The following is a 24,005-nucleotide window of genomic DNA, read 5'->3' as shown; positions in this document are numbered from 1 at the left end:
ATAATACGCATATCTGTGAATAAAAAACGGCTTCAGCTATAAATTCAAGTTACTCGAAGATTGAAGCAAACATCTTTTAGTGGATCCAGTAATTTCTTTTAAAAATTGCCTTTTGTAATATTAGTACATTTGAAAGCTTTATTTAGGAGATATTCCGTTTGGTTTCGTGAATTGTCACATTTAAAATACTGCTCATTAATTCATCACTCATAGATTGGTAGTTTTTAAGTTAATTCTAAAGTTATGTACTAGCGAAAACTTATGATAAAAAGCGGGTTAAAAATTAATCTTTTCATTCACTCTATACCTTTTTAAATTAAGAAAATAGATTGCTTCTATCTCTATTCCCAGCCTAGGTACAACCTGTGGTATGTGTTTGAGTTCCCAGACCTCATCCGTATCTGTCTAGATTAATATTTGGATTTGAATACATGAAGTAAATATCGGTTACCTTTAGATAGCTTATGATTGCCCACCAAAAATATCAATAGCTTGTTGTTTACTACAAATAGAAATCATTCTAGCATTATGTTCCCCGGTTTTTAATCCTAACTATAAATTTCAAATCTATTGTCATTATTTATGATTAATAAATAACTTTTTTAATGAGTTAGTAAGGCCTAAACTGTGTTTTCCGAATTTTTTTGGTGTTCAATGATCATAATTCTGAATTTTTGTTTCAGAGCTCTCAGGATGATTTACTTCTTCCTTGCTTATTGGCTATTTGTCTGGGTATTCTTCATGCACATATTACTGCTCCACATGGGAAAACTGGTTTATATTCGTCTTTTATGGATAACCCAATGACCAATCAATCTTTCAAAGATATCGGTGACCATGGCTTGAATTCAAATTGTTGTCAATACAATCCGGACAATTTAGTAAATAATAAATTTAGTAGTGTACAGACTGTTATAAATAGACATAGTGAGTATGACCATTCATCTTGGTTTCCTGTACAGTCAACTATTTCAGAGCATCACAAATTTTCAGCCAATATGTGAGTTCTATAGTAATGTGTATTGATTATTAATGCATTGATCTATATCAACTAACATTCAATTTCGAACACCTATTGCTTCCCAATTAAGATATTCTAGCCAAGTAGGGTTCTTTTTTTGGTATTCGTATTATCTCTTTTATAAGGGTGGAGATTAAATGTTAATTTATAATTTAATTATTTCGAATTACTACCTCTTTTGCACTATGTTCAGACATTTTGAAATGTGTAATCATAACCTATTTCGGTAAGAAACGCCACGCTTTCATAAGTTGAAAATTCAGTACAATCTTCTTCAAAGTATCGTTCTAAAGGATTTTCCAGTTACATGCTTAAGTTTTCATACAACTTTATATTTAAGTCACTGTTTATTGTCAAAGTGCGTGCTTGGAATTTTTTTCCTAGCATTTTTGTATAAGTTTTATGTAGTTTTTGATGTCGACATTCGTTAAATTTTTGTACAAAAAATTTATATTTTTTTGAAAAAGATACTTTCAAGAAGATTGAGTAGATTCTGTAGAAGAAAACTAACATTAGCTATTGTACTAATTGACAATAAATGAAAGTTCAGCGATTGGTCTTATACAGAGAATAGGAACAATCTTAAGTTTCATTACCAATCACTGAGTATTATCACGGTTTGACTTGACAGTTTCAGACAGAATAAGCATCGGGCAGATCGTTAACAATAAAATAATCATACACTTATGATATCCCAATGAGTAGAAATTGAAATTCCTGACATTTCGTGATCTAGTTTCAGTCAGCTTCTCCAGACAGTAAATTAGTAGCCTAATTAAACTAACACAAATTGAGATAGTAGAGAAGAACAACGAAGAATATTTAATTCAATCGAAATCAAGACAGATCTGATTATGTTAATGTTATGTCATTTATGCTCAAGGTAATTCTATAAGAGATTACCATGTGCATTTGCATGTATGCTAGTGGATTTACAAAATGTGAAGAAAGAAAGGACGGACAATTCATCCAACTTGGACTGTTTATCCAAACAACCATATTCCACTCAACCCATACATTATTAGTGCATACACACTTAAACTTTAGTTCTATTTCTTCACATTTTGTAAATCCACTAGCATACACGCAAATGCACATGGTAATCTCTTATAGAATTACCTTGAGCATAAATGACATAACATTAACATAATCAGATCTGTCTTGATTTCGATTGAATTAAATATTCTTCGTTGTTCTTCTCTACTATCTCAATTTGTGTTAGTTTAATTAGGCTACTAATTTACTGTCTGGAGAAGCTGACTGAAACTAGATCACGAAATGTCAGGAATTTCAATTTCTACTCATTGGGATATCATAAGTGTATGATTATTTTATTGTTAACGATCTGCCCGATGCTTATTCTGTCTGAAACTGTCAAGTCAAACCGTGATAATACTCAGTGATTGGTAATGAAACTTAAGATTGTTCCTATTCTCTGTATAAGACCAATCGCTGAACTTTCATTTATTGTCAATTAGTACAATAGCTAATGTTAGTTTTCTTCTACAGAATCTACTCAACCTTCTTGATAGTTTATAATCATTAAGATGCTAAATGTGACCAAACATAAGAATTTAACATTTATTTATCTGTATAAACTGGCTTTAGTTACTCAGCGAATCATCAGTCAAAAAACGTAACAAATCCCAACAAAGAACATATAATCAATACTTCAGAACAATGTGGACATTCAGGTAGTGGTTGTTTCGAATGTTGCAAAACCTCTCAGTTAATGGACAGAAATTACGCTAAAGCACAACGAAATATACACTGGAGACCATGTGAGATGAAACCGAAAAAAGCATTAACTTCGTTCTATAAGTTTTTAAAAACTCACCTCGACACTGATTATCAAGATGACTGTTCTGATATGTACGGTCCAGGTGATGATACCCAACATGAATTAAATGTCTCGGATGTTACTCATGGAACAGATGGTCCACAGACTCCATGTACATTAGATGAAGAATGTGGACGAACTACACTTCTTCATAATTCGCAGGTATTAGAGCATAGGTCGAGAGTAGTTCGAAGACGCAGACGTCACAATAGTTACAATCCAAAGCCTGGTAACTCAAGTCGTGGACACGATGCAGATGTAGAAGAGAGCGAAGGTGAACTTATAACTGTCCCATCTAGAAAAGATGTTGGGGAGATTGGTTTCAGTGATCAAATTGTGGATGACTTGAATCCTGAATTCATTCAACAGTTACGACTAAAAGGAGGTGTTGGTTCAGATAACCATTTTGGGTCTTCTAATTCAGATATAAATCCAGATTCCACAGTTCTACGTACGATAAAACGAGTATCTGAATCTCCATTCAAATCTTCAAATTTACATACGTCTGCCAAATTACCAAATACTCTGGGTGATTTTTCAGCCGTAAGCGTTTTATTCTTCGTAAAACTTATTTCTTTGTGTGAGTTAATAGATATTTAACGTCAGAACTTTCGTCAGCGAGGCAACATAGTTAAAGTTCGATTCTCATGTATGGCACAATGATTAACTGATCAGTAGCATATTTCATGCCTAAATCTGAAGACTAAATAGTATGCTGCCTGCCTATAATATAACTTACCAGATTTAAATTCACATTAATCAGTCAGTCATAAGACACGGAGAACCTGGCACATATGTGTATTGGTTCACGCCCCCATTCCACATTGGTGCAGCGAGATGAGATTATCGAAACAAATGCCAGACAATTATATCTAGTCGTAGTATCGTTAGCTGTACAAAAAGACAGTGAATTTTTGTAATAAAACGTGAAGTAATTTTAAACTCAGGAAGTTATAGAAGATAAAAAGGAAATGCATGTGGATTATTGGGATCAATTCTGAGCTATATCATCCATCTCCAACAGTAGTCACGTGGGTTCCAACCTTATCTTTGATCCAATGTGTTTGGTTTGAAGGTCAGTAATTCTAATCAGCTGCCTAAACCCGAAATAAATGAGGAGTAATTTAAAACATATGGCCCACTCGTTGTGTGTTATAAAACCTAAGGGCTTACAGATTCCAAGTTTCAATTATACATACTTTACCTAATATTTATAATTACACTTGTTACCCCTCGTGAAGGAGCATGGGCCGCTCACCAGCATTATTCATCGAACTGTCCTGAGTAATCCTTTCCAGTCGTTATTGATTCTTTTCATGTCTGATTCCAGTTGCCGACGCAATGTGTTCTTTGGCCTTCCTCTTTTTCGTTTCCATTCAGGATCCCTAGGTTAGCGCTTGACTCGTGATGCAGTTTGATGATTTCCTCAATGTGTATCCTATCCACTTGCAACGTCTTTTCCTAATTTCCTCTTCAGAAGATAGTTGGTTTGTTCTTTCCCACAGTAGAATATTGCTGATGGTATGTGGCCAACGGACATTGAGTATCCTGCGTAGATAATTGTTTATCAACACTTGTAATTTTTTGATGATGGTTGTGGCAATTCATCAAGTTTCAGCTCCGTACAGTAGGACTGTTTCGATGTTCGCAATGAAGATTCTGACTTTGATATTGGTTGACAGTTGTTTTGAGTTCCATATGTTCTTCAACTGTAGGGATGCTGTCCTTGCTTTGTCGATCCTCGCCTTTATGTCTGCATCAGATCCTCTACGTTTATCGATGATGCTGACCAGATACGTGACACTCTCCGCCTCTCCCAGAGTTTCTCCATCACGTGTGATTGAGTTGGTGTTCTCTGTGTTATATTTCAGGATCTTGCTTTTTCTTTGTGTATGATGCGGTTCACTGCTTCAAAGGCTCCTGATACACTCTTTGTCTTGACCTGCATTTGTTGTGTATGGGATAGAAGGGCCAGATCATTTGCAAAGTTCGAATCGTCTAGTTGCACCCAACCTGTCCATTTTATTCCGTGCTTCCTGTCAGATGTGGAGGTCTTCATAATCCAGTCAACCACCAGAAGAAAAAGAAAGGGCGACAGTTAGCAGCCTTGTCTGAATTTGGTCTGTTGTGACTTTAAGGCTTGCTATTTGTCACGTGATTTATTCGCCAATCGAAGTACGACTTATTCAACCTTAGTATTGTGCTAAGCCAATGACGTTCGACTGGTTTGAGCAGACTAGCGTCCTTATCGGTCCTGCTTCCCGCCTAGCCCTGCCTGTTAAGTCCAGAATACCAATCTCAGCCTCTGCAATATGAATAATTTATTTCGAACATACTGGGTTTATATACCAACCAAACAGACCGCATCACACCATAAAATAGGAAATAACATTTATACAAGATCAAGCCAAAATGTGGCTGTGAACGTGGGAGACTGTAATCAATGAACTGAACATAACTTAAGAACAATAAATCGTACAATAATAATCTATAGGTCAAAATGAAACTTATAGGAAGAGGAATATAGATATACACAATTTAGTTACTGGATAGTTATACAATAACTATATATATCTACATATATATATGATATTAGTCCATTAATAGTTCTCGTAATTTAATCTTCACTAGGATATAACACGGTACTTACTTGGAATGCGTCAGTCAGCTGTTCTCCATGCAACACTTTGCACCATAGTCTGTCGTTGCGGACGATTTTCTCAGGTACATCATAGTGTCGAAGAAGGTTCCATAAGGTTCTTCTGTCCACACTATCAAACGCCTTCTCATGGTCAATGAAGTTGATGCATAGTGACGAGTTCCATTCAATTGATTGTTCGTCGATAATCGATGGTGTCACGATTTGGTTTTGAGACCGATTCTCACAGAATCCAGCTTGTTGATCTGGAAGTTGGGGACCTGTTGCTGAGAGCTATCTTGAATTCGTCGAGTTTGTCACTGTGTCGAGTGAAGGCTGTATTGAACCTTTGTACTGCTGTTTCCCCAGTTGTCCATTGCTTCTGTGGTTTCATTTTCACCCGGGCAACCACCAGGTAGATGGTGATCTGAAGTTATATCAACTCCTCTCTTGGTTCTCACGTCTTCCATTGTCCTTGTGAATGTTTCAGTGATACAAATATGATGGATCTGGTTTTCTGTGGTGTGGTCTGTTGAGATCCATGTAGCTTTGTGTACGCGTTTGTTTGGAAGTATTGTGCCGCCTATAACCAATTTGTTGAATGCACATAGATTTGCAACTTCCTCGCCATTCCCGTTCCTGTCTCTCAGTCAGTTCATGTCGTCTCATGATATCTTCATAACCGTTGTTGTCCACTCCAACTTTTGCGTTTAAATCTCCCATCACGATGGTTAGGTTCTTTCCTGGGCATTTCTCTATGATCGATTGCAGCCTCTCGTAGGACTGATCTTTGTCGTCGTCATTGCTATCATCGGTGGGTGCATAACATTGGATAATATTCATTGTGATTCCCTCCTCCTTTGTTTTGAATGATGCTTTGATGATGCTGGATCCATAGTTTAAATTGCTTAAATTATTTATTCTGGTTAGCGTTTTTTAGCAATGTTTGTTACGGGACTGGGATGCTGACTCTATGCCCTACCCTTCTTTACCTGGGCTTGGGACCGGCAGTTGCCTTAGAGGAGCTATAGGCGGAGTTTTCAGCTATACGTATCGTAGATTTAAAAATTGAAAGATATTAAGATGGTGATCAAGTGAAAATTTATCTACCACAGTGCACAATGATAACTCATCGTCCTGCATAAAAAAACATTTAAGAATCCATGATCTGTGATATTAGTCTGAATCAATGTTTTTCTAAACTAAAATGTAACTTCTGAAAGCATCGAGTCTGTCTAGTTATTGTTCAAATGTTCTTAAGATGTTCTGTCTTTCTATCTATTCTCTCAAAAAATGTACGACTTTAGATTTATTTTTCATAAATTCGAAAATCCGATGTAATTTTCCTTACTCTGGTAATTCTAGTATTTTCTCTTAAATACCAAGCGCATCTCCGAAACGTATATTTTCCTTATTTATATATGTTAGGTAAAGCGTCTATATCTGCACATGCTTATGTTCATAGGTATCTATTTTTATAAAGTGTTATTATTACGTAAGGTATCCAGATGAATTCAAAATCGCTACAACTTCGCCAAGTAAAACTATACATTTTAGATTGGATGGCTGTTAGGCAGACTGAAAACCAACTATTGGTAGCGGGTTTTCATGTCGTATCCATAGCAAAAGGAAATATGTTCAGTAGAGAACTGTTTCAACTGAGTATTATAACACTGTAGGAGGTTTACTAGAAATATAATAATTAGTTTTAATTTATAAAGGCATTCAGTTCTTGCATTTTTATTTAATTAAAGTGTATATGTATATATGCTGTACTAAATTCTTTTCAATAGTGCACTGTTCGATACATTCATAAACTCATAGTTTGTTCAATAAATGTTAAGTTCTGATGACTTCTTAACTTTCATTTTTCAAATAAGATGACCTTTTAAGTTCATTTCATTCCACTGTCCTTCAACACTCAAATAATGTGATCTCTTGAATTGGTTTATGATTCTAAGATGCTAAATAAGCTGATATCATTACGTGTTCTCGTGCTCACTTTTAGCATGTTAATTAATGTGTTTTATTACAGATCTTAAAGATTGTTGTTGATTATCCTAGGTGGCTATAACTATAAATATCTTTCATCGAATCCAAGAATGTACGTTTACGTGCACCCTAGTTACAACTTATGTAACCCCAAGTACAATATCCCAAGTATAGTTTCATTTATTTTGGATGGATCTAAAAAAGGTTCTTCCATACTTGTTCAGTGTTACGTAGTTGGAGGTAGTTGGCAGGAAACGTTGAGTTTAGGTTTCATGTTATTTACCACTCGCTAGCAAGGCATACCTGCAATCTTGAGGAATTTAATACTTCATGTGGGATAGGGACGTGCGTCACCCAGCTTCACAGTCTGAGATGTTACTGAGTTATTCGAGCCGCAACTGTCTTCTTATAGCAATGAGATACTTACTACTGATTGTCCACTAAGTAATGCCCATTGTCATGTTTGCATAACCCTTAATCGCTAATCAAACTCTATCGATCTAGTTGTTTAAACTAGTGATTACACTGAAATTTAATCGACGGAATTCGATCAGTACTTAAGGACTAAACCAATCGATTATAGACCTGGTAATTAGAATGATTCATCAAAAGGTTTCTATGATGATTAGAATCTTTATTTTAAGATCTATAAATTCTGCTAAAAGATTGTTGTGTGTCATCTAATTTATGTTTATACTTTTCACTCGAGTTGATGAGATGAAAACATTGTTTATTAATTTCAGCAGTCCTATTCACACTGTTTCATAAAACATTCAGGTTAATAAACAATTGATTACTGTTTTCATTCTTTTAAATTCTTTTTCATTTCAGAATACTGAGTCTTCAAATAATGTAGGTGTTTCGAAAACACAATCTATCAGTGATTCTCCTATCCCACTGAAGATCGATCAATTCTCTGAACTTGAATGTCTTCCACCTCATCTGTCTCATATTTCTTCTTTAAGTAGTTCTTTTGATTCTTTCATTGGATCTAGTCGCCGTTCATTAAAACGTTCATTGTCGATGAGCTTTCCAGTGCATAGTAAAAGTACTACGACTAATATGTTTCTAAATAATAATCTAATGTTGAAAAAATCATTCTCTGATGGGTTATTAAATTGTTCAATGAACTTTGATTCGTCACAGTGTCATCTATCCGATAATGAATTACTTGACGCATTGAAGTCACCGTTTCAACAAAAGAGAGACTTTCTATCCAACTACAATAATACGAAGGGTCAGGTTAGAGAAGTTTTAAAGTTATGTTCAAATCGACGAAATCGTTTGAGCAGTGAAAATATTTCATATCGTAAAATATCATTATCATCGCATTCTTCGGGAGCTGCAGAGTCGTCCACTAATTCTGCTCAATCTTTCAGTTCTGTGAGAAAGTTTCCAAAAGGAAATGGTCGCATTTTTGGTAGATTTTCATGATTTCTCCTTAATAACCTTTTAAAAAACATTATACAACCTGAAAAGTGGGGTTGTTAAGTGTTATCTCTAGTTTTATAGTTCCATTCCGAAAAGAGCTTATTCACTGTTTTTGATTTTACACTTTCATTATCAGAAATATCGAAGTAATGAGTTACGCAATGTTATATTCATATTCATTGCAATAAAGCTACAATGTAGAATTTGTGTATTTACAATTAAGATTGGTTTGTGTTGTTTGTATGCTATGATATTTACGAATTATTACTCAGTATTCTGTACGATCGTCTCTTAACCACTGGGTCACGAGCTAAAATCTACTGTTTACTACATGTAGGTAAAGTTTTAGTGGTATCAATGGCTTTCACAAACATACATTGATAGCATGTTGCATATTTAATTGCTTTCTACGAACATTTGATTTAAAATTATCAATGTCAGTCAACATATCAAAGTTACCGATTATAATTTGTTTATTCGTTTTATTAATGTTTAGTATATAGTATTTCGAATGTTATATTCACATGATTACCTAACTGTAGAGATTATTATTATTATTATCCTCACCATCGTAAACATGTGTGCTAGGAATCCCAAAATTTTTGAAAGTAAAAGCCATAAATGTGTACCTCTATTGTTTATTGTTTAATTTTATGTTGATCAAGATGAGTAATGTGCTCTTTGCTGATAATAATAATTCTATGTTGTCTTAGAACATTTTATTTAATAATCTCAGTTGGATACTTTGCTAAAGTAGTTCCAACTGAGTTGTAGATAATGAGTGTTTTATGCTGAGCAGAACTGTATTTGAGACTTCGTTACATCATATTTTTACATGTATATTTCTCTACTAAGCCCGTACATTTTTTTCAATTTACTACACCACATTAACATAGCGAAATGCAAAAGTATAATAAGCACTAACAATATAAGTTGTAGTAGGAAAGATTAGTATCAACAATATAATTCGTGAAGGAAATATACATTCGTGGAATCGAAAAAGAATATAAGATGGTTTCGAAACTTAGGTACTAAGGAAAGACAAAAATTGGATGCACCTAGGTCATCGATAACGAATATATATATATATATATATATATATATCCTGATTATTATTATTATTCAGTTATTTAATCCAGGTTGATTGAATATTCTTACTGACTGTACCACTTTCTAATTCTGTATTGTGATTTTCAGAATTGGAATCCGTACATGATGTTGGTGCAGAATTGACAGCCGATCCAAAATGGTACTGACAATATCGATTGTATTGTCAACTTCATATAAGTGACGCTTTGTTTATTTTGGGTGACCTTTAAAATAAATATATGTGCTTATATCAATATCCACCTGTCTATGCTTAAATACTTCGTTATTTGGAGTGTATGCACCTTATCATTTATCGTTAATCAATTATACGTGGTAAACACTAGTTACTCAAGCGTGATTAAAAAGTAGGTTAAAGTAAGCTTTGATAGTCGGACCGATTAAACGTCGAATCACATAAAAAAGAATCAGTTGAATTGAATTTCTTAAGATCTTTTAGGTTAAACCATTGTAATATCATGATCAAAATGTCACTTAACCTTATCGACCTATTAATGCTACGAAATCATTTTGAAAAGCATATTAATTTAGTACTCCTAAACATGAACTATGTTGACTAAATACTTAACCATAATCAGATTTTGTTTCAATTCGCCACGTCAAGTAATCTGTGCTCATATCTGTTATCATCAATTTGTGTAATAAATTTACTTTCGACATTTGGATTGACAAAATGTTCCACTTATTTCAGCTTCTGTTGTGATAACGAAAGTGACTACAAAAATGTCTTGATGCTAATGAATAAGAATTGAATGGCATCTAATGAAATGTGTTATATATCATGTTAACATCAACATCTACAAATTACCAATGAGCTGAGCCATATATATGTACTTACGTTTCTGTTGAATTATCGTCAAACGGATAAATGGGGAAATGTTTAGTTGAGTTTTCACTATAGATCCTACCCTTGTTGGTTACGACAGAATTATTGTTTGAGGCAACTGTTCATTCAAATGAGTCTGGACAGTGAGAACATGGTTTTTCATATCTCTCAGTCGTCTAAATATGTTGAAGATATTTTGTGTAATAAAGGTGCAAAAAATTAACTGCATGATAAAATAGTATGATGTGTAAGTAGGTAACGCATAATAACTGTCTTTTCCAAGTACATCATTTTATTATGTGAATTATGCAGTTTTAAAAACAAGTGACAATCATCATATTGTTATATGCTGTATACTGGTGCTAATTATAATACTATCATGTTGTTTTCATGAATATAATCTAAATATTTGTTATTGTATAGCATAAGCGTGAGTCATCTGTGTATTTCTCTTAGTTCTTCGTATACTTGATTGTAAAATATAATAAATCACAAGACAAATATCCTCAGTAGTAGTAAGTATTGCACCAAATACTTAAGTATTTTTATGCATTTGACGGAATACCATAAAATAACAATAAATATTTTGTGTATTGAACTGCAGTTATAATTAACATCTAATTTTATTCACTTAGTAATTTGGGTATGCTCAATAATGCTTTTGAGTTTGTCAATTGTACAATAACAATCCTTGTTAAAGTTGAAAATCCCACATTTAATAATGAGGAGTTTAGTGGAATCTATTTACTTGTGTACGCATAAGATTATTTTCTTATGTATGTGTAAAAGTTAGAAAATGTAAATCATTTGACATGAACTCGACTTCTGAAGTAATATTCTAGTCACTGTAACTCACTCCTGAGTTTAATCATACGAAATGTAAGTTACATTTTGTCAGAGTTTGATAAAACATTTATTTAATGGTTTTTAGTTTTTATTGATCTGCCATCTTATTTTAATCAGTGGATGAGCCATTTCTTAAATTAGTGAAATCTCAGGTCATCTTACTTCAGTCTATTTTTATCAATGGGAGCTAATCCTCAAATTCTGCAAAATCTCTTGTATTGAACGGATGAACTAGTGAAACTAAGTTCTTTTTTATTGTCTGCAACGATGAATTATTCAGCAGTTGACTAATATTCTTTTTTATCAACTTTATTTTATTGTAATCAAAAGTGGTCGGTCTAGTGTTGACAAACATTTGGACAGGAAGATATATTCTAGTTACACTGATATATTTAAATCTCAACTGATTGAAGACATGAAACCTACTGTTCAACCACTTGAGTTATCTAAAGAATCCCAAAAGGTATGCAACTTATACTGATCAATTTTTCCTTTAATTGTGTCTTATTCCCATCAGTAAATGTATTGATTTTGTCTGTTAAAATTTTAGGCAAATGTTTATTAGTCAAAATTTGTTTCACTTAGTCACATTCTAACACTCCGATCCGTGGTTTTAAAAATTATTTAGAAGCCTAACTTAGTTGCTCTTGATTCTTGCCAAGCTGAATGTCTAGAAGTCAGCTTGTTATGGTATCCTAAATGTCAATTTTATGCTTTAATCTCTGTCTTGTAATGTTCCTGTGTGGTCATGACAGAATTGTTAGCATCCCTGTTATTCAAACTGTCACAATTCAGAAGCGAACTCAATGACATTTCCATTGCAATAATTTATGTGGGAAGTTTGATTTCCACCTACTAATAATCAAAACGAAGAATAGATCATATCAGTTATGATAAAGTGAGAAATGCATGGGTATTTCTTGATGCAAATAGTGCTATGGTAAGTCTTCGAATAATACTGTTAGTACAAATATTACACACACCAGATTAGCTACTTCGACACATGCTTTTTTGTGGTAAAGCTAGACGTGGTATACTGAAAAGTGGTTTCTGTTCATGAAACTGTTTAACTGGATCGTGTTGGTAGGTTCAGACTACCTGTCTGATTCTTGTAGCTAAAGTTTAGAGACGGGTGACATGACTCGCTTTCAATGGCTCAGATACATTAGCTCTTAGTCCTTTCTTGGTAACTAAGTTTCTAAACAATCTTGTATTCTCTTTGGATTACACTAATCTATATTTCCTCGAATCATATTGTTGTACTCATGTTTTTTCTATCTGACGTTTGTGCTGATGATGTCGTTCAGAAGAACGATGAAAGCTCCACGACCAAAACATCCAACTCAGAGAACAAAACTCCATCAAATGTCTGCATTATCTTAGCAGTCGAAATTTAAATAATCCTATTGTTCCGCTCAGCAAGCTGGTCCGAAGTTCCTCAGAGAAGTAGTCAAAAGAAGATTATCAAAGATGAATAATATTTATAAACCACTTTCTGTCAATTTATTCATTCAGATTTTGACCAATGTTCATATTACGGATAACTAACAGTTTCACTTGCCAAGTTCTGTCGTATTCTATATCAATTGTGAAAATCCATTGGGTCGATTAATTTATTCGTTTGCAAATACTAGCGTTTTATTTTTTAAAACAAAAGAAAGATTGCTCATAATTTCGTCTGTCTCAAATAAATTTTGGAATGGATCATGATCATAAGAAAGGATTTGTATCACTTTATCTGAAGGTGACAGTTTATGTCTTGAAATGATTGCTGAAAATACAGCACTATATAGGATATTCTTTTGTAATGAACTAAGTGTAATAATACGAAAGTATTATAGTATTCTGGTATAATTCAAATAGATCACTAGTTTAATTACTCAACGGTCAGATAACAAAAAGGGTAGATTTTTCAAATCAACCTTAAAGGATTGATAAACTGCAGACACGTTTGTATTTTAGTTGGCATTCGTAAATAATATGTCGGGATATTTAGCTTCATTAAAGAATGATTATCAGTTTGTTTATATTATTGTATCATATGAATAATGTTTTTCGTGACTTTTAGGATTCATTGTGTGACGTTCAATGTACACTGTATATTTACAAATATGTAATATAAATCATAAACATGTGAAGTTTTATTTTTCATTCCATTCCTTTTTTTGCATGTACTTTTGATAACATACTTAACAATTTTATTATGATATTTACAATAGTTGAATGAACTGAACGAAAAACGTGACTTACTACAAGATAATTATGGTAAGCCTAATTTTTATGATTATTGATTCTCCCGCGGTATTCATTTTCTCTGGGTTTTTTTTCATAATTTTTACGAATAATATTGAATACTGATCATTTGTGCTCATAAGGTCTTAAATTCACATTTTATACACTTACCGGTTACTTAACCCAATTCATAGGTATCAGTGCCAGGGTTAGACTTGATAGTTTCAAATAAATTTAGGATTCGGTAGAGAGTTAATAGATAAATATATTTTTGTTGTATCCCAATCAGTAGAAAAATAGTATTTCTGACGCTTCGTGATTTAATGTAAGCCAATTCAATATACTTATGTTTAACGTAATTCAGTTTGGTTCGTCTACTACTAGAATAGCTGTAGTGTTGGTGTACTATGGAATGGTATTTGCCATCTATTTGCACGTTGAAGCATCCAAAAGCAAATTTGGATAGCCTTAACTTTGAACTCTGAAACGAATAGTTTTAAGATGTTCAGATCTGTCCATAGTATATATAATGGCTTATTAATAATTAATAACGTGACTGTTAAATTGAATTCAGACCAAAGTGGACAGATTATTTCTAGATAGAATTGTTCATAATTTATGTAAATGTTTATGCTCTTACTGGTTAAATCGGCATTGGTTTGGCACAGCGCCAAAGTCATATAAGCCGTGTTTTAATTGGCGGTTAAATCACGTGATAATTTACAGGTTCATAAGTCATAACAATTTCACGTTATCAATATTTTCATCTACATGTTTACAATTGGATTTACTTTAGTTAGTGTTGATGACATACGAATTTCAGGATTCATGTTTTCAAATACAAACCAAGAAAAAAAAAGATTTAATAAATTGTTAACTATTCAAGTAGGATCATCTTATGAAACTGGGTATTTTTTAATTCTTTATTTGTTTCATTTACAAACATATATTGTTATTGTAGGTTAAATTGAAATTTAAAGAGATTTTTCATCAAATTCATTGTTCTCTTCGTTAATTTATATTCTATTCGTTCATGTAGAATTTTATGTAGCAATTATGTTACCATAAATTTTAGTTATACGTCATTACTTTTGATCATACTTTTATTCATTCATTGTTCTCATCTATGAATAAATTAATGTATTAAAACTTAGTTATTTGTTAACATTTATCAACAGTTACAAAGTTAAAGAGAAAAATTCCCTTTAAAATATTTCTTTTTATCTATGAAATATTTTATCATGTTTTCTTTTTTCATTATTTACTGAATAAAGAGTAGGAATTTTAATTTATTCATTGAGTTCACGTGGTATAGGAAAATTTTCCTTATTTTCATGAAAATATTCTACATGAATAATAGTCATAGATTTTTTTATTCCTTTAGTGGTTTGTTGAAATAACCTTGGAGATTTATTTGTTCACGTGATTCTGTATAAGATTTCGAAAAAAAGTACTTTGTTAGCTATAAAACGAACCATTTGCTCTTATTTTTTTTAAACACATGAGTTTCCTTTAAATGCTACACAAAAAATGTTTCTTAAGAGGAATGTTTTTTCTTTAAATACATCGTATTTTTTCCCCTTTCACTTTCCATTTTTATTATATGGTTTAAACATTTAAGTTCCATCGAAGATTTTTTTTCTTCCTAACATACTTATCATTTCTAGTCACTCTATTCTCATAAAATCAATTATTCTCTAGATATTGTGTAGGCGAATAGGTTCGCATTATATTCATTGGTTTGAAGCATAAAGAAACTGTAGTATGGATATATTCTTTCATGAATGCAATAAAGCTTTGGGGGGTCACTTGTTTTTTCGTTCTTGATTTTTATTGTTTGTTATTTCATGTTTTATGAAATTACAAGTTTCAACTTTATTGTTCAGTAAAAATATACAACGTATATAAATCCAACTTATTATTAGTACAATGAAAATCAATTGTAATGACTATTAAATTAATAAGTTAAGATTTTCAGTGGAAAACTGATAAATCTTAAGAGATTGCTAAATAACACATTAGTCTGCTCTGCTGGAACTTTTGGGTCGGGTTTATTTCAGATATCTAAGTAGTAATTCTTGTTACGTTTTACTTTGTTTCAAATCATGAGGCATTTTCAATTGTTTTGTCACTAGTAAATCTTTATTTACATTTTATAAAAATACTTTATAAAATTTATATCAGTATATCTTTTCTGAAATGTTACAAATATTTTATATTTGTTGTTTTATCTTAAAAACATAACTTAGGTCATTCGGAATTTAAGAACAAGTCTTATGAATGTATTAATAAAGATGACACCATTACCGTGTTTAATCGACAACGTGCTAAATATTTACGCTTGTTTTTACAACGTGCCTTTCACCTACAACATCCACGTGTTGTTATAAATTCGAATCACACTGATACAGATATGCTTGAGCCAGATTCTGTTGTATTAAATAGTAAATGGTCAAATGAAAATCCGAAATATTCAGGTAAATATGTCCATTCATCTAAAAATCCTGATATTAATTTTAAACCATCTAATCAACGTATATCGTCGTTGAATCCCACAAACAAAAGTTGTTTAAAATCAACTCCACCGAAAATATTTTACAATTGGTCTGAGGCAAATTCTTTGTCTGGAAATATTAATGATCGTTCACAAACGACACCAACAACGGATGTTACAAAGTATGTCTGATCTTTTAAGATTTGAAATATGCGATTTCAATTTTAATTAATTAATTTTTTTTGAAACTAGTAATTTCATCAATTTTGTTAGCCCTACACTAATGCTTGTTTGCAAACGTTTCACTTTGTTTATCTCTACTGGTTTTTCATTAATCTTACTTCTCCATGTGTTATCGATTACTGATCGTTTACGTCGAAAACCTGATAGTATTCAATATCTGTTTTTAACTGTCCAGTTTAGAAGATAGACGTCCATTCACGTCTAGTTTTCCAGTGTTATTTCCGTTTTATTACGCTGGTGATCTGAAAAGTCTCAAGAATAATAAAGTCATTAATGTATTTAGTATATGACAACTTTAAGTGTAATTTTTTCACATTGTTTAAAACTAAGATTCTAACAGGCGCATGAAGTAAAATACTATCTGCATCAACTTTGTAGCGTTTTATAAGGAACGAAAACCCAGCCTATATTTGAACTCCTGAATCCATTGTACGTCTAGTGACCTTATGACATCATTGGGTAATAATAGGTTGTAATACATAAAGTTTTTAATTATATTTTTTCTGTATTATCTCTCGTTTTTAGAAAATACTAACATGGCTGTGTAAATAATCGTTTGATCATTTTGGTGATTAATCATTTGTGGGATGTCAGTAAATGTTGTAAATCAACAGATTCAGTTTCATAATTAGTTATTCACTCGGCTTCATCGTAATATTTTGTGTCCGCGATCTATCATTAATCTATTGTTAGTTTTATCGATCGAATCGTTCACAAAATTAAAAATTTCCTTAAGTTCAGGCAACTTGTCTCACACTAACGCACTCATCATGGCGCTTCACGATATTAATTATTAACAAGAGTTGCTGGTATACATTTATTTTTCCCAATTTCATTTGTTGAGTTACGATGAATTCTTCGAGTTATAAGAACCAGCTTATCAAGGCTAAGCTAAACATTCATTAATTACTTGCCACAAAATTTGATGGCTCAATTGATTCTCGATATGCACTAACAAATTACTGATATAGACACCACTTTCATCAACACTCCGTGTTAAGATAAATAAGAAGTGCTTAGTTGAGAAAGTGGCTGATTTATTTTTTGGCGAAGTTCTCCTAAATATTAATATAGAGACTTCACTAGGTATTTTGGATCTATTTAATGACCAAACTGAAAAAAATATTTCCAAACAACTCCTACGATAATTCAACATACTGTCATTGTTGCACCGGATCAGTTGAAGTAAGGATGCTCAAATCATCAGTCGCTGATTCCTGAACAGCAGTTTTTATGTACACTAGTAGTTATTCTCGATTATAATTCCCTGATTTATTACTTGTTGCAATTCAGTATGATATCTATTATCTTGTATCTGTATCCAAAGCAGATATGTTCAATTGTGTTAAAGCACAAGGATCCTTTTATGAGATTTTCAAGACTGGTTATGCCAAAAAATATTTCAGTGAAGAATATTTTTGCATCGAGATTGGATTCCTAAAACGTATAGACAATGTATGCGATACGTTTTCCTCATATGGTTTACTTACCTCACATTAGAAGTAATAATTTAATACAATGGATTACTCATATTTCTTCATAACATTTATAGATGAGCGTTTTATGTTCTTCTTTATTCAAATGTATATTCATGGAAAGATTACGGCCTTTAAATCCCATTCGTATCTCAACTACTTTGCTTTTTTATTTTGTGTTAAACGTTTACTACTAATACATTTATAGGTAGCGTCAAAAATAAACCCAATATTTGAGCTAGAATTCCTATTCGTCCATACCAAATCATTTTCAAAATCCAATGACTGCATAGATTTCTTTGTTTTATAAATTCCTGGTTTTAGTAACCCTAATAAATTTAATTTATTACTGGTGTGTTAAACTACTATGTATGGTTCTCAAAACATGATCCTGATTATTGAACTTGTAGTAAAGGTGTCTGGCAGCATAAGATCTAGCATATTTGTAAAGTGTTTCTCAAAGCTTATACCTAAACCTATTCGTGAGCTTCCAGTACTTTGAGTTTTTTTATGTTTATCCTCCTTCCGTCCCTTGAAATATCATTTTCCAAACATAAGATCTCTTTATATCTTTTCTACATGTATACTTTTCAGTTCACAAGATGCGGTTACTCATTCTTCTAAACGACACATGAAACAGTACATTGGTCCTGTCAACGGTTTTGTCCGTAATGTGTATTCGCATTCACATTATTCTTCAAAAAATGAATCACAAGATACAAATATGAATGGTCGAGTAAGGTCTATTTATTCTTTAATTTCTTACATTCACTAAGGCTTTCAGTATTACTTTTTAAATGATGTCTCTTAATATAGTGTTGTAAATATGAGGTCACACATTTTTACATGCCTAGTATTTAATAGGGATTTCGAAATCTGTAAGATATCATTTCTTTAATTATTGTTACTTTGATTTGCATTCAAAAGACGGTATATATGTTCTTACCGTACAACTGCGTTCATACTTGTCGACTATAAGCTGATTGAATTGAAATCAGTTTCCACTTAACACCAGAATACTGAATAAAACCATCAGTATTATTGTTGGGGATGCTAGATCTCAAGAACTCACTTGGTAAATGTCTTATTTTTGTAATTTTATTTTGGAAATTTGAATTTCTTGTTTTCGCATCAAAAGCTCCCATTTTCACCTTCATATCGTATTTCCCACTTGGCAAGACCTTAAACGTCAATGGTTCGTTGTCTTTTCTAATATGCTACTTTGTAACGTTTCCCAAGGACACTTCGATGCTATATATATACGCTTGAGTTTTTCTCCTTGTTGTTCGTGCTTCTGGCTGCTAGTGGAATACATTTTCCCTCTTCTGAACCCGGACTTCTCTCCCTAGTTAGCGCAACTGGGACGCATTGGAATAGTTTACTTATTTGGCCATTGTGTCACTGAGTCTTCTTTCCGTTCACAGATTTGGGTGGACTCATAATCTCTTCAAAAATAGCACTTATACAGGCCACTACACTGACAGGCTTAAATACTACATAAATTATTGTCACTGAATATAGTGTGGTGAATAAAATTATTTTTGTCAGTGAATGATGAGAACTAGTGAGCTACTGAATATGAAGCAGAACTGAATGGTTGGTTTATCTTGGTTCGGTTCCACTCAGCCACACTAATCTCCTATTACTTACTGACGTCGAATACAAGATCTATACACCCTTAGTAGTGGCTAGTTTGAAGTTTAATTCTGAACTTCCTGATGGCTTGTCCCAACCAGCGGAGTCCAGCCATGTTAAGAGAGAAATATAAAGAATGAGATATATTACCGATTGCACTGGATGATGGACCTTGATTGCAGTTGGAAATATGGACCATTAGATCCCAACCCAGTGATATTCTAATACAGTTTTCAATAGTATACAGCAAAAACGTTGGTGTGCACTATTATTTGGTAAAAATCCTAGTACTGAATGTATGTTTATTTTTCGCCAGATTTGTAGGGTTCTTCAGGGTTTTTTTTGTCAGTCCGTAATGTGATGAATAGCGAATTCACATTTAAAAATATTTCTTAACAAATTTAATTTATTGAGGTAGAAAGTTTACTTAATCTGAGCAAACTAGGACGTGTCATCAGTCCATGAAGACACTGACTACTAGACTGGTCCATGTAGGTAGGCATAAACTATCTGGCTGTGGTCCGCGAGATCATCGCAACCGATGCTTCGAGACTTTGAATGAAATAGCTCAAAATAGTTCACAGTGGGGTAGCCTCATTCACTCATTGTCTTCCCTTAGACCCTAAGTTTCATAATTCCTAACAAAATTTGTTACTATTATTTCACTTATTTATATTTTGTCAAACAGTATCGGTGATACTTAATCTTTTTTATTACCACTTATACTGTTACTACCTCTATTATTCTGGGATTTGTCCTGACAATTTCATCTCATTGTGCCAATGGATTATTGCAAATTGAACCAATGTGTACATATACCATGCTGTAAATTGTATTGGACTTCCTAAACCTAAAAATACCGTCCGTCGAAATACATTGTTTTAGCAGTTGTGTGTCCCTATTATGACTCTAGTTTATGGCTTTAAAAGATGATTTCTCGAACACTGTGTTACCTTTGTTATTACTAAAGTAGATGATACAAACACTGATGTGGATTAATATTATTGTCACATTTCATATAATCCATTCTGAATAACAACAAGTGTTTTAATATTTGACTCAGGTGACTATATGTTGTACAGGAAGACTTAGTATCAGATGATTATGACCCTACTGTATGTTGTCGTCTTACACCTTTTAATAGCTGATAAATCACTTACCATGTCCATATATGCATGACAAAATATTTTTGAAGTGTTTATTTATTAGATAGATGAAAGGTAGTCTTTGTAGTGATAATAGTTAATTATATTCTATTCACAAAACCATTGATGTTTGTTTTTAGTTAGAAAGTTTTCAAACCTTTAACTATTAAGTTGCAGGTTTACCTATTGATGTGTGCTAATTTAATAAAGATTTATAAATTATGCAAGATTTTTATCTAATCTCTCATTTATTAACTACATAGTTCAGTTAACAAATGTTGACTAGTTGAGGAAACACGTATGAAAATAATGTAATATTTTGGACTCTTTATTTTTGGAAATAATGGTGACTACTTAAAATGTTAATTACATACTCGATCTACTGACAGAATAATCCTAATCTATTTTCAGATAAGTCCAATTAAGACTGTTGTGTCAAAGAAAAAATCCTAGTGTTTTATGTTTCAGATCACGACTAAGTTTCACCTCCGTTGATTGTGAGAAATCTGTGTTCGTAAGAAGCAACCTGTACAGCCAAGGACTAACTCACCAGAGTATTATACAGAATGGCGCAATTCCGAATCCACTAAAGTTCACCGATTTCTCAGACTTAATTGCTTTTGTTTACTATAATTCTATGTTCCCGTTTAGCTTACAATTCACTCGTAATTTTTACAAACCAAGTGTTTTTTTTCATGTTTCTTCAACCTTTTAACAAGGATGATTATTCTGTATATTTTCTCTTTAATAAATTCAAGGGTCAAACAGCTTCGGAAACTGAATACTTTGATCGGATTAATAGCGATTTGGGGAGTGATGCTGATTCTTCATCTTGTCCAGATGAAGTAGAGTCCCCATCTCAACCTCGTGAAAATGAACTACGAAACTGGCAACACTCAAATTCCGTGCTAGATGTGAATCCAGACGCAGCTGAGAAATTTCACACAGTTAATAAAAAACAAGTATCAGGCCGATCTGATTATCATTCTTGCATTAGTGAGCATTATTGTCCAGAATGTTCTTCACATCTTAATGTTTTTCTATCACCAACCACTGATTCGGGACAAATGAATAGTTTCGACGATCTCAAAAGTGTCGTGAATAATCAAAAGCCTACTGAATCTCATGAATTGTATGAATCACTACAATCTGTAAATGCCAATGGGAAAAATGAATCTTTATCGAATGTTTATGAAGAAATTCTACATTCAACAGACTTTGAAGTAAAGGAAAAACTGCTAGATAACCAAATGACCAAGAAAAATCTTAGTAATATTCAAATTAATTCTCATTTAGTAGGTGTTATATTTTGTGCAATATTTCTATTATAATATAATCCAATGAGTTGTTAGATTAGTTAAAACTTAAGTTAATGGGATTTATGGCATATTTTATACCAAAGTTTATTCAAGATTACCTATGATATATATAAGCATTTGTGCTTTAAACATGTTACTTTCTATGTTTTCGAAGTATATTTTTGTCTTGAATTCGTTATTTAGATCACAATTTATGAATTCTGGTTTGTCAGAGATACGAAAATAATTTAGCTGTCAGGTACATTGTAATTCAACATCTTGTAAACTGACAATTATCTAAAGGACTATGAAATCTCGTGAACATTGATTAAAGTAATTAAAGTAGACTAAAAATTCTCATCCATTATTTTTAAATTATAGGTCTAAGTTGATGAAGTATAGTCACAAAAAATCATGATCTCATAAGTTTGTTTTCTGCTATCCAGTATTTATGTTTTAACTACAGTATCTTAATACTTTGAAGGGGGTATCTCATCCATATTTAAACCACTAGACATACCTTTTCACATTTTAGAACCTCGTATCTGAATGATTTATACGGAATATAATTCACTTGTTGTTGAGAAATGAAAGAGTTTGTCAATGAGAAATATTCACAACAATCGTTTTTCCAAGAAAACAGACCACGATGTAGCAACAAAAACTCAATCAGTTAACCATATTCAGGTTGGAAATTAGCACGTTTCAATTATCTGCAATAAATTAGTACATTCTATACTTTATTGCCTAATATTAAATTGACGTTATAGTGATTTACTATTTTATCACAATCAAATTGTATTCGTAATAATTTCTTGTAACTGTAGTTTCATTTTGATTTTGATAATTATTCAACTATTTTCAATTTAGTGGCAGTATATATAAATATTCTTGCCCTATAATTTTTGTTATTTGTTTGAAACTACTCGTTACTTTACGTTCATATTTATAGAAAAGAGATTCAAATGGTCATGAGAATTCATTACCTTCAAAAGTTGATACTGGTATGTTTTTTTCTTAACTATTTGCAACTTAGTATACTTATATTCATTTATTTGATATTCTAGCACATCTAATTAATAAGCGAAATATACTTGTAGTTTGATGGTTGGACGTCTATATACTCATGGTATTCCGTTGTCATACCATTATTTTGGTAAGATTGTATGAAACAATCTTTCAAAAGTACTTTCGAAACGTAGTTTCTGTGAGGTTTTTTTCTGGTGTACCAAATGGCTTATTGGTATCTTTATGAATAATTTGTTTCCATTTGGATACATTTGGGTGGAGACTTGGTGACTTATTGCAGTAACAGGATTTTTTTTTAATTTAAGCAACTTATTAGTCACACTGCTGGGACCATCGAGTAAGTAATGCAGTTGTTAGGAAACGGGTACTAGGTAAGGATGGCAAACCAATTGATGACGTAGTGAAACTTCATCAGTTGAGATGGCTGGGACACGTGTTACGTATGCCCAACGACCGACTGCCCCTACGTGCGATGTTCAGTCGTATAGGAGTAGGTTGGAAGAAAGCTAGGGGCGACCAGACCAAAACATGGCACAAGTCCATGAAGTCACTGACAAGTGGTCTGAGTCATGTCGGTAGGTGTAGACTACCTGGTTGGGGACCGCGAGATGATAGCAACCGATGGTTAGAGACCCTGAATGACATGGCTCAAAATCGTTTGCAATAGAGCAGGTGCATCCACTCTTTGTGTTCTCCCGAATTTTGATCTCCTTATTCCTCCTTGTCTCTTTTTTTTCTCTTCCCAAATTTATT

At 32.6% G+C, this 24,005-nt stretch overlaps 1 protein-coding gene across 3 annotated transcripts in view; it reads left to right on the top strand.

The window, feature by feature from the left end:
• The window catches only part of PHTF2_1 (putative homeodomain transcription factor 2), a gene marked incomplete at its 3' end in the record, with an annotated part of 45,666 nt that overhangs the window by 10,162 nt on the left and 11,499 nt on the right, over window positions 1-24,005 (top strand). The window contains exons 5-14 of one of the 3 annotated variants that reach the window (XM_012942942.3): window positions 684-1,000; window positions 2,630-3,404; window positions 8,323-8,911; window positions 10,120-10,171; window positions 12,032-12,164; window positions 13,921-13,966; window positions 16,183-16,609; window positions 18,740-18,881; window positions 21,684-22,220; window positions 23,176-23,227. In XM_012942942.3, coding sequence (XP_012798396.3) covers window positions 684-1,000; window positions 2,630-3,404; window positions 8,323-8,911; window positions 10,120-10,171; window positions 12,032-12,164; window positions 13,921-13,966; window positions 16,183-16,609; window positions 18,740-18,881; window positions 21,684-22,220; window positions 23,176-23,227 — 3,070 coding nt within the window. Of the gene's footprint in view, window positions 1-683; window positions 1,001-2,629; window positions 3,405-8,322; window positions 10,172-12,031; window positions 12,165-13,920; window positions 13,967-16,182; window positions 16,610-18,739; window positions 18,882-21,683; window positions 22,221-22,502; window positions 22,557-22,604; window positions 23,228-24,005 lie in introns of those variants that run through there. The other 2 variants (XM_051209103.1, XM_051209104.1) reach the window with 2 other exon arrangements.

Source organism: Schistosoma haematobium, chromosome 1 (genome assembly GCF_000699445.3).
Source record: "Schistosoma haematobium chromosome 1, whole genome shotgun sequence".
NCBI classification, from domain to species: domain Eukaryota; kingdom Metazoa; phylum Platyhelminthes; class Trematoda; order Strigeidida; family Schistosomatidae; genus Schistosoma; species Schistosoma haematobium.
This window is presented reverse-complemented; position numbering and strand designations above follow the sequence as displayed.